At 40.3% G+C, this 19721-nt stretch overlaps 1 protein-coding gene across 1 annotated transcript in view; it reads right to left on the bottom strand.

Moving 5' to 3' along the window:
• Positions 1-16371, bottom strand: part of ephb6 (eph receptor B6) — a 49905-nt gene extending 33534 nt beyond the window's left edge. The window contains exons 1-2 of the mRNA XM_017415355.3: positions 16238-16371; positions 3899-3963 (exon numbers count right to left, since the gene is read on the bottom strand). Of these exons, the coding sequence (XP_017270844.1) occupies positions 3899-3963; positions 16238-16295 (123 nt within the window). The 5' untranslated portion in view covers positions 16296-16371. The remainder of the gene's footprint in view (positions 1-3898; positions 3964-16237) is intronic.
• Between the last annotated feature and the right edge of the window lie 3350 nt (positions 16372-19721).

Genomic DNA, 19721 nt, shown 5'->3' on the forward strand with positions numbered 1-19721 from the left:
ACACTCATCTTATCTTTGTGATTTAATTTGAACCGAAATGCCGGAGAGCCACGCAAGCTCAGCAGTGACAGAGGACGGTGGGGGGCGGGGGGGAGGGCAGGGCCTTCGACAGAGCACAAACATGTATTATAGAAGCAAATCAAGCCATAAATATATATTTACCTAAAGACCCACTTGCACAAAGCAAACAAAGTAAAGCAGGAAACGAGGAGCTTCTGCTGGTTAAAGAAATAAGAAATAAAGATTGTTTGAGCTCTTCTTTCAGCTGCTTTCTTCTTCAGGGGCCGTCACAGTGAGCAAACAAGCACAAAAGATTTGATGATTGTTTTACACCAGATGCCCTTCTTGGGCTCAAACCTGCAGCCTGAGAATTACAAGACCACAGCACTGACCCGCGAGCTGCTGCAGCCCCTCCGAAAATAAAGGCACTTATTGCAAAGCTTGAAATTAAACATACCTATCAGGAGGAGTTTAAGGATGCAGGGAGCAGAAACCAGTGAGTTTGTGACGGTTAGACTGCGTATATCAGGTGTTGTAGAAAAGCAGAGGTACAAGCTGAGTCTTAGATGTACATAAAAAGATTAGAAAACCATCGAGAGCAAGAAGAAGCAGCAGGAAAGAGCGCAGCGAAGGATGTCCGCAGACACTAAATCAAAAGACAGAGGAGAAGGAACGAAAGGGTTAAAAAAAAAGAGAGAACTGACACAACATCCCTCCATCTCCCCGTCTCATAGTCTGTCCTTCTCTCAGCTTCATGCCCTCAGGTCAAATAACCATATCTCCATCTCAGAAGCACTTGTCATCCAAGGACCATAAAAGGAGGAGGAGGGGTTGGAAGGAGGGGGGGGGGACTCATGCAAATGCTTGCTCATGCACACACACACACACACACACACAAATGGATGGCCTCCTATTAGCAGCTGCCATCATGGTTCACAAGTTTCTCACACAAACGAAGCCCTGTTTAATCAAACATGGTGTTCAATTAATCCCCAACGCTGGAGGACAGACTGACGATGATGAAGGAGGAAGGTGAGGAGTGGTGCAGGCTGCTGGGACTGAGTGTGCCTCTATCAAAAGTAACATCTACTAACAAATATGTCAGTTTGTTAGGATTTATTTGTGCAATTTGATTTTTTTTATTGCTCGTCGCTGTGGAAGGCGCACGATATTGTAACTTGTGCTTGTGTGTAATTCTTTTGTCTGTCTGTTAGCAAAATATCTCCATGAACCACTCGACATATTTTAACGAAACTCTCAGAAAGTGATCTCTGGATACACATCTACAGCTGGTTAACGTTTAATGTCAACTTAATTCAAGATGGCCACCACAGCTAATCATTCTTAGCAAATACATAAATTGCCGTATCTCAGACATTTTTGCAAATATTGAACTAGAATTTGGCACAGTAGTAGCTGAGAATTCTCCCCAAAACATACTTCTGTGTGAGATCTTTGTTGAAACATTGGCGTGCAATGTGGTGGGTGACATGTATTCCTTCAAGGGATGCTAGTTTTATTCATTTCTGTGTTTGAACATGTCACACAGTTTAAAGTTCTGCACTGAAAGTCTGTTTTGCAGATGAGTCATTTTCTCAACAATAAGGACCGTTGGACTGTGATGTATATGTGTGTGTAATTGTGAGCCATATTAGAAGTGAGCCATAATCACTCACAGATGAATGAATCTAACTGACCTAAGAGTTGACCCTTGCACAGTCACGCAAGTGCACACAAAGCACGCAGTAACCACACCATCCAGAGCCACACACACGCACACACACATATTCAAGGTAAAGCTTAACAAAGAGCAGCTTTAAATTAAAACTTAGATTCAAGGTTTAATCTGAATAATTCAAGCTGAGATTCAGAGATGGGAAATAATAAAAATCCCTCAGAGGGGTTTCAGCGCTCATGATTATCTTAAAATTGAACCCTTTGCTCATTTTAAGGATGTTTCTTGCTCATAAAGTCAGTCACAGACTTTAAACCATAAAGGACTTATAGGTATTTTTTATTAACCCCTTCATTGCACCTGTAAGTTCAATATTCCATGTTTCAAGATTTTAAAAAATAAACACTAATAGTTGTGTGGAAACTAGCTTTAAAACGCTTGAGCATCATCGTGAGACTCCTCTGCAGTGCCCTAATAAATGCAGTGTCACGTAAAACAGTGGCAACTGCACAAAATCGTTTGGTATCGAGCAACTGTTTTGCAACACAGTAATGTGGTGGGAGCACGCGCTGCCCTGTCTGACAGGCCCCGCTGTGCGCTGCCACCCACTGCAGCTCAGGCAAGAATGCAGCAGAAAGCCCGCAGCACATTTCAATTATTGTAATCATGGTAACCGTAAGAAATGGACCAGCAGACAAAGTTATTATGATGAACGTTTTGTTTTTTAGCCACGTGTGAAACTCATTACTTTAAGCGTGCCTGTTTTAAATAGACTCCAACGGCCTGGATGTCTGCAAAACGACCATCATAAACACGAGGCCTTTACCTGTACGTGGGTTTGTGTGTTTTATATCTAATCCCAGACAATAAAATATCAAAGGGCAGATTACCTGAAACAATCCACTTAATGTTTATGGTAAGGTATAGGATATAGGATTGGCCGTTAAGCACGGAAATTAATGTTTTTCATTTCTCATCTGTTGCTGCAGCAGCAACAGATGAGTCTCTTTCTCATTATTGCTTGTTTAATAAATAAATAAAAAGAAGCCTCTTACAGCTGCAATTACACAACCGAAGCCAGCAGTGGTCAGCTCTGTAAACTCAACTCTTTCTTTCCCTGATTCTGCAGGAAACACAACATGTGTGTCTGCCAGACATTCATGCAATCTGCTGCTTGAATGGAAAAAAAGCTGAATTATTTGAGTAACCATATAACATCAATACGCTTAAATGAGTGTTAGAGTTGTTTTTTTGTAGGTTTTTAAAGCCCAGACAGCAACGTGTGTTAGAGTTTAGATCCTCTAAGATGAGACTCTGTGGAAAGGATACGAACAATTAATATCTTACCTGTTGCATACAGCTCTTTGAATGACCTCACTGTGGGAAAATAGTTTAATTGACAAACTAACGGTTAGTCTGAGTGGATTACAGCCGTCCTAAAACAACAGGAGTCTGAAAAACTTTACAGTGTTTCATTTGAAAACTATTTTATAAACTTGACCAAAACAAGAAAACACCACAACATAAAAGACCTGATGGGACGTCGGCTCAACTCGAATTAAAGCCAGTGTTCAGGAGCTGCCACAACAAAAGCCCTCAGCTGGCTGGATGATCTCACGGCTCTTTGGGGTTTTTAAAAGTCAAGCTGTCCAGTGATACAATCGGGTGCCACACCATGTAAAGGTTTGTAAAACAGCATCAACATAAACTGCTTTAAAATCTGTTTTAAGACCGCCCTTATCCACTCTGGACTTGGTACCTCTCAGACTAGCCGTTAGCTCATCAAACGGGTCAGACTTAACCTTTTAAACTGAGGTCATTCAAAGAGCTGTCTACAACAGGTAAGATAATAGTTATTCAAAATCGTTCTACAGAATCTCACTTCAAATGATCTAAACACTATCTCTTTAACATATTTTTACTTACAGCTGGTAAAATTATTAATATATTTTTTTACTTTTAGTAAAATTAAAAGCATCATGAAGTAAATGACTGTTTCTAAGCCTAAAGCAACCTCACAGGATCATTTCTGCATATAAAAAAAGAACTGTGTGATATATTTGACACCATCATGTTTAAAGCCTTCACACCACGGAGCTCATTGAACAAAGTGATTATAACTACATTTAATCACAACCATGTGTTACATGTGGGCAACACATTTAACTCGACTTCTAACACGGACAGATGGCGAGCACGTTGAGAAATCAAGTCCCGGCTTACCCCGGTGTCTGGGTAGGTGGTCCAGCCCAGCTCTGAGGTAGTCTCTGTTGTGTCCAGCAGCATCACTGCGAGGTGAGGAAGCAAAGAAACAGAGACAAGGGATGAGAAACAAAACAAAACAAAAAAAAACAGTAACGAGATGTGCAGTTTTCAGTTTGATGCTCCACATTTTCGCTGAAAAACAGTGCGAGAGCTGAAAACGGCAAGGAAACTGTGAAACAGAATCTGGAATCAGAAGATATTTTCAAAAGGATTGAGAACTGTGATCGCAGGAAGATCTGAAGCTGAGATGTTAAGTATTCTTTTTGAGGGAGATTTTACAATTTCACCGACTTTTATTTTGTTAAAAAGTTGGAAGGTATCTGTGGAAAAAGGGGCAGACTTTGTGCAAAATTCTTTTTGATTTTTTTCTCCCCCCTCCTGGCATTAAAATCAGGCCCGGCTCCAGCTGTGTGCATCTGCCAAACCTGATATCTGATTCTGAGTGATGATGCGTTTATCCACAGTGTTCTGGGCTTTGGAGAATTAAACTGATTGACCTGATGGGGCAGCGTGATTAAAGGTCAAATTTCTGAGCTTAGGAAGGCCGTGGCAGCTCAAACTTAATTTCCCAAATAGTTGGGATGTTGTGTAAAATGGAAATGCAAACAGAATGCAATGATTAACAAATCCTATAAACCCATATTTCATTCATAACGGAACATAGTAAACATATCAAGTAATTAAATTCACAAATTGCACTATTTTAAGGAAACAATCAGGCTGAAAACTGAAACAGTGCCATGTTTCCCTCTGTGAAGCATCTCCTCTTATTTTAACATCAGTCTGTAAACATCTAGGAACTGAGGAGAGCAGCTGAGGTTTTGGAGGAGGATGTTGTCTTATTCTGGTATTTTAGCTCCTCATCAGTCCTGGGTCTTCTTTAAAGGATTTTTTTCTTTCGTGATGCATCAAATATATTCAGAGGGTGAGAGGTCTGGACTGCAGGCAGGTCAGATCAGCACCTGGACTCTCCTACATTGAAGCCATGTTGTTGTAATAGCTGCAGTCTGTGGTTTAGTTTTGTGTTGCTGAAATATGCAAAAATGCCTTCCCTGAAAAAGGCATTGTCTGGATGGAAACAAGTTGTTCTAGAACCTGTATATGGTGATCTGCATTGACTACATCTTTCCAGATGTGTGAGCTGCCCACACAGGAGGCACTAATGCACCCCCATACCATCGGAGAGGCAGGCTTTTGAACTGAGTGCTGATAACAGGCTGGATGGTCCCTCTCCTCTTTAGTATGGAGGATGTGGCGTCCATGGTTTACAAAAATAATTTCAAATTTTAAATAGTCTGACTACAGAACAGATCTCCTCTTTGCCTTCAGTCCATTTTAAACGACTTTTGGCTCTGAATGGTGTTCACATCTTGCTTCTTTACATGATAGAGCTTTAACCTGTATTTGTGGATGGCACGCTGAACTGTGTTTACGGACAATGATCTGTGGACTTCTTGCTGAGGTCATGCAGTGATGTCCTGCACAGAATCAGACCTGTTTTTAAAGCAGAGCTGCCTGAGGGCCTGAAGATGACAGGCGTCCAATATTGACTTTGAGCTCAGAGATTTCTGCCCATACTTCTGAGAGATTCAGCCACTCTAAATGATATTTTTATATCAAGTCCTCTTACTGAGATGTTGCCAGTTAACCTAATTTGTTGCAAAATCCTCCTCCAGCTGTTTCTTACTTAAAACAACTTACTTTTCTTGCCTGTCTTGTCTTTTTTGAGATGTTGCTACCATATAAGTCAAAATTACCTTACAAATTAACAACACAATTCCCTATTTTAAACATTTGATATGTTTGCTATGTTCCTTTGTGACTAAAGTATAGGTTTATGAGATTTGCATATCATTGGAATCTGTTTTTGTTTACCACATTTTACACAACATTCCAACTTTTTCAGAATTGAGGTTGTAGAAACTGTAGAAACTTATAGATTTGTAGAAATCCTTATTTTGTTTGATCAATATGCAGTGTTCCAGTTTTCGCTGCAGGTTTCTAACTATATTGGCTTGATTCCTCTGAACTGAAGTGAGAATAAAAAAAAAAAAAAAAAAAGCCAAACACTTTTTATGCTCAAGTGTGTTTTTCCCTTCATTTGCTTTTGGGTTTTAAGTGCTTTAAAAAGCACACTGGCAAAGAAGCACACACACAGAGAAAGTGACTTTATGTTAAGTGCTGCATGCTGACACATGGCAGCTTCCCACACAGAGCTGAAGGCCCTTGAATTTTCCATTAGTATTCCAAAACTGTGGTTGTTGCTCTTCATTCAGTCTGGCACAGCCAGGACCACCGACTGAATGCGCGCCAAAGTTTGTCGTGCACTCCAAGACGGCAAACACATCAGACTTCAGGTCTGGCTGCCTGCACAGACGGAGTTAATGGAGGGAAAACACACACAGCACTAATCACCCAAAGAGCTGTAGACACATTTGCACAGACATGCCACTGTGAGAGGCTGGAACCATCATTCTCTCTTTATAAATGAATAATTCCTCTCATTGTTGTGATATTTTTATGCTTTCATTTCCATTTAATGTCATTCACTGGCCTTCCTTTGCGTTCTGACAACCAGACAAAGGCAGCAATATTATCCCTGATCAGCACGCACACTGGGATTCGAAAAGACAAACCACAAAAACAAGAGTGACCTGCAGGGAAACATGGATTAGACATGCACTGAATTCTGCCTGTCTTAGGAAATCAAACAACAAAAAGAACATGATATCTTTTGTAGCTTTTTGACATGAAATCGGCTCCACCTCTCTGTTCTCCGGCTGTTCTGTAAACAGTTTTTTTTTTTTTTTTTTTTCAGGATTATACTCACAGATGGACAACCCACAAATCTGTCCTCCAAGCCTTCATTCCTCCAGTCGGTCTGTCTGTTTTCACCCACTGCCTTTTCTTTATGTCAATCTCATTAAAGTCGCACATTTTCCGTGGATGTTCTCCAGGATTTCAGCTGATAGGAATTGTATTGGGACAGGAATACAAATGGACTGTGACATCTTAGGTTTATGCGGCCACAGGCATCAGAACAATTCAGTTTGTGTGCCGTGTGTGGAATTGCAAAAGCAATGAGGATAAAATCAGCTATATTGAGAAGCCTAAACACACTAAACCAGGATTTTATAAGCAGCACTGCTTTAAATAGAGGCTGCAGACACAGGCAGAAGTCAAGCTGTATGTGTGATGACATATAAGTACTTATCTCCCACCGCCAAAAGACAAAGGCTGACTGTTTTTGCCTGTGTGTGATGTTTTTTACCAAAATGTCTCAAGAACCACCGGACAACATTTAATGAAACTTCCAGAAAGTAATCACAAGATGTACGTCTACAAACATAGCTCTAACTCTGTCAATTTTTACAGATACTGACCTAAAATTTGGCGTGGTAGCAGCTGAGAGTCATTCCCAACACATGCCCTGAGCATGACATCTCGGGATATTGGATAAGTTAACAGCTACAACTCCATCATAAAATGATCTTAGTTAAAACTCTGCCATAGAAAGCTACGGGTGATATGCACTCCTTCAAAGAATGTTAGACCTTTAATTATCGAAGCATCTGTTTATACAATAAGTTAGGATTACTGATAAATATGTTGTGCATGAGGCAAACACACTCACAGATCATGTTCTGTGACTTTATTAAGTATCATCCTTTTCACATCAGCTAAAACACACACACACACTAGTAGCTCAAATATGTCATTCCAGATTCCTTTAACCCTCCTCCTCAGGCACAGCCATGCATATTTAAGACATAACAAACAATTCTGACATTAATATTTATGCCCCCCTACCATTTAATTTCTTGAGGGGACCAAAGTCCTTACGTCACTTCTGCTCTTTTTCTCGGTACGAACCTGTACGAGAGGATTACACGGAGGGGCGCTCAGAGGGCTTCATGCATGTCTCATTGTGTGACTTAAGCGTGCTGAATAATTCACCCCGACATGCTAAGTTAAGTGCTGCACACCTTTAACAGATTAGCTTGAGCCGGGGAATCATAGCCCTCCTGTGTCTGCGGGACCATCGTGCACAGAAAGAGAGGGACATTTAGTGGCAGGTACACATGGCGGTAAAAGCTCCTTTATTTAACTCCCCGAGCGGCTCGTCCCACCACAGCGTCCCTGTTTGGGGTCCATCTGAGAGCTGAAACACTCAAAGTTTGTCCCTTCGAGTTCGAACAAGTGCTGAGTCTGCAATCTGAACCTGAGTGCTAAGTTAATGCACGACGGCCTCTCGCTGCTTCTGGCTCTACCCCACTCTGCTCGATTAACTTTTCCACCTCTCATCTGCCCCCATACACTCTTTAAATCGGTGTATTATTCATTTAAAAAGTGACGTCAGGGTATGGCATCCCTGTATAAGAAGATACAATCTGCTCCATTATTGATGCTGGATTTGCTGCTTGTTTGGGAAGAACGTCGACGTCTGAGGCAAGAAAAATGGGACACAATAGAGTAGAAAAAGCGCGGTTATGAAAGGAGACGATGATATGATTGTGCTTGTGCATATGAATGTGTCCCCACCCTCCCCCCGTCTCTTTTTGTCCATGCTGTGGGTGTAAATGCTCTTTTCTCTTGTTGCAGAGGTGACCTGCATCACTTTATGACTGTCCCCTCTGCAGCTCGAGTGCTCACTTCAGCTGAATGACCCTCTCTTTCGTCTCTCAACGCTCATGTCCATGTCCAACACTTTCCCTCGCTGTGTGGCCATGCGTGCACCGACACCCTCTTCTCTGCTAAGTGTAGCCCTGTCGCCCATGTTACACCTCTTGACAACAGATGTATGCTGCTTTACACACTTCCCAGAGCTCCTCCAAACCCTCGGCTGGGTATTTCATGGTTAACGCTCACAAAAACAAAAGGAGTGTGAGTTCAAATTAGGACTCAACACCAAAATAAATAAAGAGCACGGCTAACCGCTGACACGCATAAATGTACACACTTTCACAAAAATGTTCCCACAGCGAACGCATGCGTTTTGAAGAGCCGTCCACTTATCCACCCATTCTTTATTCTCTCCAGATGCTCCCACTCACAGACGGTGAGTGAAGGACGAGGCCTAAACCTTCATTACAAACAACCACAGCGTGAGTGATACTCCAAGACGGAAAGGAAGGAAGGGAGGAGGTGAGTGAGGAAGAACGGGGATTAGCATGATTCCAGAAATAAGCATGCACATGTCAGCAGGAGTTTTCAAAAAACTCTGTGGCTGCTCGACTGAATGAAGGTGCAGCTGCAACAAACAGTGTTTAAGCCAGGGGAGATGACAGAGAGACACAGAGCAGGTAGCAACAGGCACGGGTAGAAGCACATTTCACAAATACAGACTGCGTCTTTCATGCAAGATTCACTGACTGATCGGGTTACCTGGCAGGGAATTTGTTTTCAACACGGTATCAAAGAAGAAGAAAAAAAAGAAGCTTTAACTAAAACTGGAGAGTGAAAAAAGTTTGAAGCAAAGTTTAGGAAACAGACAACAACAAAAAAAAAGAAACAAAACTAAAGCAATCTTTAGAAAATTCACCACAAAACTCATAATGGATGATAAGCTCAAAAACAGAACCAAACTACAAGCAACAGAACTAAATAGATTTTGTAAACAATTCATAAATTCAACAATCAAAGAGAAACCCATAAAACTTGTATGGCGATGATCAACATCTTCAGAATACATGAGCCAATAAGAAGGTTGAAATGGAATATAAATACAAAGTTTTATCCTTTTACTTTTGCTTTTTTTCAGTCGGTTGGAGACTGGGCACCGTCACTACCCAATGAATTGGCACACTTGGTTCTGTTTGAGAACAGTTTGGATTTAACTCAAACAGCAGCGGATTGGAAATAAATAAATCCAGCTTAAAGTGCCAAAACAACAGTTCTTTGAAGGCTGCAGAGAAACCGTGAACAGTGATGTTTAGATCAGATGAGTGAACAATTAAATATGTGAACAAGATGGCTGAAGTTATTGTTGAGCTTTAAAAAGGTGCTGGAAGCCAAATCATCATCCTTTAATTAGGGCTTGGCTGAAGAGCCTTAATTGTGAACGTGAGTATGTAAATTATATTTATGCAGCACCTTTTCCTGACAAAGTGCTTCACTTTGAATTACAATAAGAGAGATACGATTACAGTGGACTATAGGGCAATGGAAAAAGAGGACATTAAAATAAAACCATTCTAAAACATTGGAAATGTGCTCTTTAAAAAGGATTTTGTTTTCCAAAGAGGAGTGTTTATTATTAAGTGATGTAAATGTGAAGTATGAAGCAACATTGAAAACAGCTCATCTGTCTCTGTCCAAAGTTAACATGTTGAACGTTTTGTTAAATCAAACAAAAAAAGAAAAAAAAAATAATAGTTTCCGATAAATGGCACCGAGATTCCCATCTGGATTCTGACAGGGTTACCATCAAAACCCAAACCTGCTTTAAACATATTTTCATCACCATTTCTGCCGTCTGCGTTCGGTACGATGAAGGAATGTAAATCTGAGGGGAGATCAGTTTACTCTAATCTCACGCAGTCATTTCTCAGTTCTGAAGTTTTCAACAATCCAGCTTTTCCCTCAGTCTGGTCGCTCAGTGCCAACACGCGAACCGCCAGGCAGCAGCGTTTAATGTGAAATCCAAAACTCAAAAAAGCTACATTCCTGCTTCATGGCATTTAGGCCAAGTGTTTGTCTTTCAGTTACATTTAGGCTCCGGCTCGTTGCCTGTCTGCACCGGAGTATTATTGGCGACGTCGACTGCCGTGACTCAAAGCAGGACGTCCCGCCCCGCAGCCGCCCGAAGGCCTCGATCTCTCATACTGCGAATGGCAGCTGTGTGATTCATTTGAGGGAAATGTGACCTAAAGTCATTACAGTGCTCTCAGCAGCCACAGAAAATCATGTTGCATTTAAAAAATTACATGCGAGGGCTAAAAATAAGTCACGAATTAGTGTTGTAGTGTTAGCGACGCATGCTCAGGGAAGGGACGGCAGGAGGAAGCTTTTCAAGAGGTGTTAGTGGCGTCCGTCTCGCTGCTCTCCCACTGTGACAAGCGTGGCGTTTGTTTTCTTATCGCACTTTAGCTAATTTACCACGTCCTTCAAGAACAGCTTATTACACCCGGGAGAGATGGGGGTAATCTGTCCAATTAATGCCCAGTTAAAGCTGGAAACAAGTGGCGGCGGGCAAAGACGGCCCAGATGACCTTAAAGTGAGAACGTCAACACTCTGCCAAGTTTAGTGTTCGCGGGCACCTGCTCCGTTTCTGCTGCATTCCTGACAAGACCTTCAGCAGGCTGGATTTAAAAGACACAATTTCAGTTCTCTGTTTGCTGTTTTATCTATTTAACTTGTTTATTTCATCTCTTGTGCTGATTTAATGTCATACACGAGTATGCTTGATTAAATATAGAACATATGAAGACATAAAGGTAGTTTGAATAAATAGTGCAGGATGCATTGTTTTCCTGAGTTTTAAGTTTTAAAAGTATTTAATCTATGAACTGAAGTGCCGTCATTTAAATTCATGGTTGAACTTACTATTAGATAAAGATAGGCTTGTGCCCCAATGCACTAGGAGCCTCTTAAAGTAGCTAATGAATGTACAGCATGGGTTTTATTTATGAAGTTAAATTCATTAAATGTGGGTTTTTAAAAGGTATAGTCCATATTAGCACATTGGACTGTTCCGTTGTCTTGCTGCAGGAAGGAAATAGAAGCTGCCTTAGCGGTGCACAAAAGAGAAGAGGAGGAAAGTCTATACATCAAGACTGGTAAACTTTAAAAGGTTAAAGAGTTTCCTACATCAGCTGAAAACACAAATCCCTAATAAGTAGCTACAACAATTCGATCCTCACAAGAGCACGCATGTTAGCATGCTAATGCTAACACATTAGCATGTTAGCATGCTAATGCTAACACATTAGCATGTTAGCATGCTAATGCTAACACATTAGTGGCAGCAGCTGGTAGTTTGTCTTCTGTTTATTCAGTTCAAATTGAGAAAAGTCCTCTGATGAGAAGAGAAAGATCTTCAGAAATCAAGAAGAAGTCCAGTCACCTACAGCTGAACTTGCTGGGATCACCACGCCCTTCACCTGCATGTTAAATGTAATTGTAAATACCGTGGCACATTAGACTTGCATGTATCAATAAACAGTCTTAAGCTGCAGGTAGGTCCGGATAAATATGGGTTGAAAAATAATAAGAAGGTAGTGAAGTGGAGGGCTCCATGCCTGTGTTTCAAACTGGGCCCCAAAATGATTAAATTCAAGTTTGATTAAACTACAACTTAATGTAGAGAATTTCAATCATAGAAAAAAAGACTCAAAATATCACTGAGTTAAAATATATAGATTTGAATTTATTGTGCCTATTAACAACGTAAAAAGGCTTCAGTTGCAGAAAAGTGATGGATGTAAGATGCAGTAATTCATTTTAAAACTTTTTTTCTTGCTTTCTACAATTTTAGTGATACTAAAAAGTGAAAATATATACATTAATTGTCTGTACTTCCTGTTTATCTGACAGTTGTTTACTAAATTGAGACATATTCCCTGTTCTTTAGTTCTCGTCAGTTATGGAGTTCCCCAAACATCCATCTTGGGGCCATTTTCATTCACACTTTATGTTCTTCCTTCAGGTTATATTTTCTACAAATACATTCTTTTCATTCTTATTCTGACAGTACACAGATCTGTAAAAGTCACATCTATTATATCTAAATCTGTTCTATCCATGCTAAACTGTATTAAAGAAGTGAAATGCTGGATTACATGTACCTGTTTTCAGTTAAATGATTAGTTTGAATGTTCTTATTGCTTTTGTTTTGGTGGATTATTGAACTTTGGTCAGCTAAATCTGCTTTAAGCTGTAAATAAAGTTGATTTGATTTACAGTATAGTGAACTTTTCTGTACAAATCTTCACCAGCTCTGGGATTCTGTTGGGTCTCCTGTTGGGTCACCTCAATCCTCAACCCGTGACTTTAACTTCCCCGTGTCTGAACATCGACCTTATCCTTCTTTAGTCGTTCTCAGGTAAAAATGTTGCGAGCTTAAAGCTGTTGTCTCTCTGCGTGACCCACTTTATGTTGCCATTCAGTTCGTGAACAGATGTTCTGACACTTTAATTTAGAAGCAGGTCGTGTAATTCAGAATTCATCGCTCCATGAATGAAAGCAAGCTGCGCCGGCCCAGATGCTGTGTACAAATTCCAGCCTAATTCAGTTTTATTTATATAGAGCCAGTTTACTATAAAAGTCATCTTCTGGCACAAAAAGCTCAATTCAAATTCAATTTCGCGCAAAAGACTCAAAGCGATCATTAATTTTTACACATCATTTATAATTTGATTGCTCGAGCCAAAAGCCTTAAATTGTTCTTAAATGTGCTTTAAATTTGAAAACAGCCTTCTGACACTTGATAAAACTCCAGTCGAAGCCAGACTTTTTGCTGTTGTTCAGAGTTCTCCTGATGGTTCTCCTGAACATTAATATTAGTTAATGCGAAAAAGGCTTTTAGTTATTTAGAAGTTTTCTTTCTTTTACTTACACGCCTGCTCTTCAGAAGACTATCGATTGCTATTAGAGAAGATAACAGTGATCTTAAATCCTCTTCATTTATCAACAATCAGTCTGAACGTGGGTTGTTGCAGTCCAAACTAAAAAGAGGATTAACACTTCTTTTTCCTGAGGTAACTCAGAAAACTACTTCATTTGTTTACATGTTGCACTTTTGTACCACATCCTGTTCTTTAAATGAAACATTATTGACATCCAGTTGATTGAAACTCTAATTTTACCTTCAGATCAGCTGCAAATTCTTCACGTTCCCATGATTTCAGCTCTAAACACTGATTTGTTTTTAGTGCAGTTTGTGTTTTGGTTTCTTTTTCGTTACCTGTTAGAACTTGAAGGATGTGTGATGGTATTTAGGGTTTACTTGTGCAGAAATATAAAAGGTAAAAAAAGAAAATGATGAACACCACTGGAAATGTTTGCTAGAGATCAATATTTCTCAACCAGGCTCTTCTAATACCCCACTCTCTAGATGTTCAGATAGATTTTTAAGTATTTTATATTTTTATATTTTAAGTCACAAACTAAAATAATCCATTCAGTGTTTACTGGTGTTTCTTTTTGCTATTTTGAATATACCACAAGAAGTATGTTTTAACGTAAAAACCTTAATCTGAATGAAACAACTTGCCGATAAATGTTAAAAAGTAGAATATTTCTCTTTTCAAATTTTGAAACAAAGTGAAGCACAGAAGCAGCAAAAACTCTAAACTGAGTAAATGTCAGTTTCAGCCACGTGTTGGACGATAATGTTCTTGCAAATCTCTCTGTGTGTGCATCTGTCTGTTAGCAAAATATCACATGAACAACCGGACGGATTTTAATGAAGCTCAGAGAGTAATCACTGAATCTACATCTACAAATTATTACCTCTTGGAGTCCCCCCAAATCAAGATGTCTGCCACTGAGAGCTGATTTTAGCCAACACAAAAATAACTCTGACTCAGTCGATTTCACAGATATTGAGCCAAACTTAGATGAGGTAGTAGCTGAGAGTCATTCCAAACCCATTTTCTGAGCACTAAGTAATCACATGAGATCTCATAATGTTTCTTGCATATTTGATTTACGAGGTTTGACCAAAAAACTATGACTTTATCATTTCTTGCCTTAAAATAATCTTAAATTGTTGGATTAAAATGTGATTAGATGACTACATATGATGCAGACAAGGTTCATTTATAGAACTACATAGCTCAGTTAGCATCACTGTGTCTGCACCCATTCATGATGGGATCCACTAAAGGGGCGTCAGGTGTCCCTGCGCACCTCTTTAATCCAACACACAATCCCCTACACACATCAAAGAATTCAGAGACCAGTCCTGTGGCTTCACATCAACACATGCGGCACCCGAAAGTGGCAAACCGAGCGTCACATCTTTTCTGGTTTGCATGCGCGCAAAGAAAGGAGAGTTTTTAATCAAAATCAGAATGATTCACTCACAAAGAAACCTGTCAGAACAGAGCATGAAAGACTTCGAGCGAAGCCCAGAGTGACAGCGGATCCTTCCTTCATGTTATCACTCAAAATGTTTCCCCCTGTATGGATTTAGAAGAACATCCACGCTACTGGGTTAATGCTGTATTATTATACAAACACAGTCAGTGGACCAGTAATACTGCGCCGCCTCTCCCCTCGCTGTTGTTCTGTCTCAACTAAGTCCAAGCCATCTGTTACAAACACAGCTCAAATCTGTGGTGTGACTCTGACATATACGTTACCCCTGTTATAGATTATTACAGACACACACCGACACACTCACACACACACACGTCTCTGTAAGGCGAGATGAGTGTGAACAGGTGCAGCTCTTTCCAACATATCCTTCCAAAACGCGTGCTCCCTGCTGACTCGCTCGAGTGTTGGTGACAAAAAGGAGTAGTTATGTATAAGCAGACGATAAACTGCACGCACATATATGACGGCACAGAATCATCACGGCTATTTGAATCTCTCTGTTCCTACAGACCACTTTGTGGATGGAGTCCTGTCTAACTATCTAACATCTTTCACACACACACACACACACACACACACACACACACACACACACACACACGCTCCTGCACTTTTAAAGACATAATGTTTCCATTTATTGAGCACAGGCAGTAAGGCTTTATAGTAAGGAGAAGAAGAAATGTCCATTGTGTTAAAGGAACAGGGCAGTGCTCGGCGTCCTGGAGGGGGCAGGGGTCTCTGTGCTGTCACATCCGCGAGATCATGAGTGACATGAGGGGGCGGCAGGGGTGGGGGTCACCGTGCCCAAAGGCCAAAAACAAAAAAAAAGGGTTATGCAACTTATTATTCAATTGTCCTCTGCCTGATTTCCATATTTTTTTGTTGTGGGAGCTTTGTAGGACCAACAGAGTCCTATCTGATGTGCTGCTATACTTTACTGCACATGCACAATCACAGATGCAAACACACAACACTGAGCCACACACACACACACACACACACGGCTTGTGTGAGCAAGGTGGTAATTATTCAGGGGGTTCCAAGCTGCAGGTTGAACGCTGTCCCGTCTGCAGGGTTTGGTGCCATAGTTTCTCAGATGATCAAAGTCTCAATCATTCCTGGAAGTCTGGATAACAGGGAGCTATCATTCTCTTGAGTTGCAGGCTCATGATGAGCGTCCATAAACACACACACACGCGCGTGCACATAAAAGTTCACAGATTTAATCCTCAAATCAGAAGTTCAGCTCTTACCTTCCTCAGCTGAATGAGGCTGGAAAAACAGGCAGAGAGACAGAAAGACACTCCACATCTCCACTACAGAGTGACACTGACAGACAGAGAAGGAAAAGGGGAGAGAGGAGCATGAAAACGAGAGACAGAGGGAGATGGAGTGTGAGTGTGTGACGGAGCGGGAGGTGGTGGGGTGGGGGTGTGTGTGTGGGNAGGTGTGTGTGAGGGGGGTGAGAGAGGAGGAGGAGGAGGAGGGGGGGAGAGGGGGGAGGAGTCTGTTTGCTCCTTTTTATCAGAGAGAAAGAGGCAGTGGGAGAAGATGGGGAGGGAGGGCGAAGGAGAAAGAAATATTTACAGAGCGGCGCTTTCAGTGAGCGAGGAAGGAGGTGAACTGAGCACCGAGAGGGTAGGAAGAGATCAGAAAGAGGAGGAGAGATTAAAGTGACAGTTCAGATATTTCTAAAGTGGGAAGCGTATTAACTTACCTGTTAGCCTTCTGAACGACCTCAATTTGGAGAAATCGAGTTTAATTCTGACCAAACTGACGAGCTAATGGCTAGTCTGAGTGGAACCACGGCCAGACTGTCCTCAAACAACTCTGTTTTAAAAATTATATCATTGCATTCAAACACTGTTTTACAAATCTACATATTGATGTCAGTTTCACAAATTACACCATTATTTCATACAATTTTGTGATTTTTAAAAAAAAAAAAACCTTTCTGTGCAGGCTGCAGGAATATCATAACATTTATCAGAATTATCCTAACTGCTGGCGATCCAAAGTTTATAAAATAGTGTTTGTGTGAAACAACATGAAACTTTGCTCCCACTCGGACTAGCCAATAGCTCATCATTTTGGATTTCTTTGTCTCCAAACTGAGGTCGTTCAAAGAGCTATCTACAATAGGTAAGATGTTAACTGTTAGTAACCTTTCCACATAAATCCACTTCACTAGGACTGAACTATGCCTTTAATTTAGGAGACAGGGCGAAAGTAAGAACTAGTGACAGAAAGAATGAGTTGGAAATAATGAATACGGGTTTGTCTGGTCTTTAGAACAACTGCTGAGACATGTTTAAATACGCCCATCCCAGTCTTTCGCTGCCTCACGTCTCCCGAGCTGCGGCTGAAATTCTTTTCCTGTTTGTCTTGATCTAACTTTTACTTTTCTGCAGAAAATAAATATAGCCCCCAACACCTGTTTGGATGCTTCCCATCCTTGATGTGGTTTCCCTCTTCCTGTAACAACCCCCTCATTTATTCCCCCTCTCTCAGACACACTCCACGCCTCTCAGGACCAGCTCATCCAGACAGTATGCACTTTACACACACACACACACACACACACACACACACAACACACACACACAGAGGTAGAACCCCCCCCCCCCTCGTCCTGGACCGTGTGCTCCCCTCACTGGTCGGCCTGCGGTACTGCAGAGTGTTGTTGGGCTTTCATGCTCCAGTTCACAGTGATCAGTCAGACCGCTGCGGCCTCTTCCAGGGAGATGTGGTGCGTTGGTTTGACACAGTTAGATGACCCCATTCCCAGCCAGCCGTGTGTGTGTGTGTGTGTGTGTGTGTGTAAGCGGTGGTCTTTCTTTACCCAAGTGCTACAAGGGGCACTGAAGTAATGAAGAAAAAGAACGGAAGGAAAATCAGAAGCTGAACTTTTGTTGATGTTTCTGAACAATAAATTGCTTTCTATTGAATCATAGATGTATGTTAAAGGAAAAAAAAAAAAACAACCCCAAAATAATAAAGGAGTAAATGTGTCTATGACAGGTGTAAATAAAAAGGTACATGAATACATTGGGGAAAATAAGCAAAATAAATTATATAACAAATCTAATGAAACCCTTTGCTCCTTATTCTTTTCTTTTTGTTCCTGATGCTTCTTTTTTTGTTTTTATTTGTTTAGCTCTTTATATTTTACTCATAAAACCTCAGGAGAGGCATCTTGGTCAGAAATTGCAGGTCAGGGGTTAAACAAACAGACTGTCGGTAGGAGATTTGGTGGTTTTGGACAACACTTCTTTTGCATTTTTCTTTATTTTTATTTTTCCTAATCATTATATTATTCATCCTAATATCTCATTATGTTTCATAATCTTTATATACATAATTTTAATCAATTATATTTAAGGGTATGAGGTAAAAAAAATAAAGGATTGAATAATGCATGGTCATTTATGTGCCGTTTTATGAAATACGTTCTGAAAATATCAGATATTGTTCATTGTTTGCTCTTTTTTGAAGCTCCTCTCACCCTAAAGCGTTTGTGCCACAAAGATGAAAAGAAAATTGAAATATCATAAAGCAGAGAAGTAAAAATGAGGTAATTGTTTCACGAAGCAAAGTTACATTAAAAATGAATCACAACAAACTTGTTCGGACAAAATGCTCATTCAGTCAATTCACAAAGCCTCTGAACACATAGAAAAACTTTAATTTCAACTTTCAGCAAAGGTCGACTCTGATATAACTGTCACACACTCTCAACGTGACATCTTACTTGCTTTTATTTACAGAAGATATTGAAAAAGCAAAATCCCACAAACGTGAGCACTGTGAACTCTGAAATGTGCCAAAAAATATATATAATATGAACAATCAGGAAGGAAAATAACACAGTTATCATGGGGCTGTGAAAAGCAACAAAAAAAACAACACACAGTCAATATAAATATTCATTACGCTGCTAAGCTCAAACAAGAAAAAGGCTTCTTATCAAGTGTACGCACACCCAGAAGAAGAAACGGAACGAACACTCAGGATTTTACGAGTTAAAACAGCTGATCAAGGTGCAGCAACTTTAGAATCCACAATATGGGCAAATGATCTTAAATAACGACAAACGAACATATTCAGTAACGTTTTCTGTGCGTTAACCTCTTAAATAAATAGAATTCATTTAGTGTTTTAGTTAACACCACACATGTTTTACTGGGAGCAGGACGTCCGCTCAGAAAACGCTTCTGTACACATTTACATCAAACTGGTTAACAATTTAAATACTGTTTTATGGGATTGAAGTTACTTTATGACCTTTGATGCTATAGCTTCTGCTCTCAAAGTTACAACAGATACTGAAAGATTTTCAAGTACAGTGATGGGTAATAATGTTTGGCTAATATTGACGATAAAATTTTCGTATTTACAGATTTTAGCCTCCTGAGTTTTATTTTATTTAACTATTTATGCTCACAATAAATAAGTGCTCTATGACTTTTTTTTTAGTTGTTTTTGTCTTCTGGTTGTTTCCTGCAGTAAAAATCCTGAAGGCAGAGACGCTTATGTTTGTGTTTTTGAGAAGGAAAAAGGATTTTTCTTTCCAGGCAGTGCTTTGCTTCATATTTCTCATCTTCATACAAATACTAGATTTAACGCCGGCACTTTGCAGAGCTGTTGTTCTTCTTTATCGGCACACAAACAGCTGAGTTCTCCTGTCTGGAGTCGTGTGCTGCAGTTAGAGGAAACTGTTGTCTTTCATGAGCTATA

Source organism: Kryptolebias marmoratus, linkage group LG16 (genome assembly GCF_001649575.2).
Source record: "Kryptolebias marmoratus isolate JLee-2015 linkage group LG16, ASM164957v2, whole genome shotgun sequence".
Lineage (NCBI taxonomy): Eukaryota > Metazoa > Chordata > Actinopteri > Cyprinodontiformes > Rivulidae > Kryptolebias > Kryptolebias marmoratus.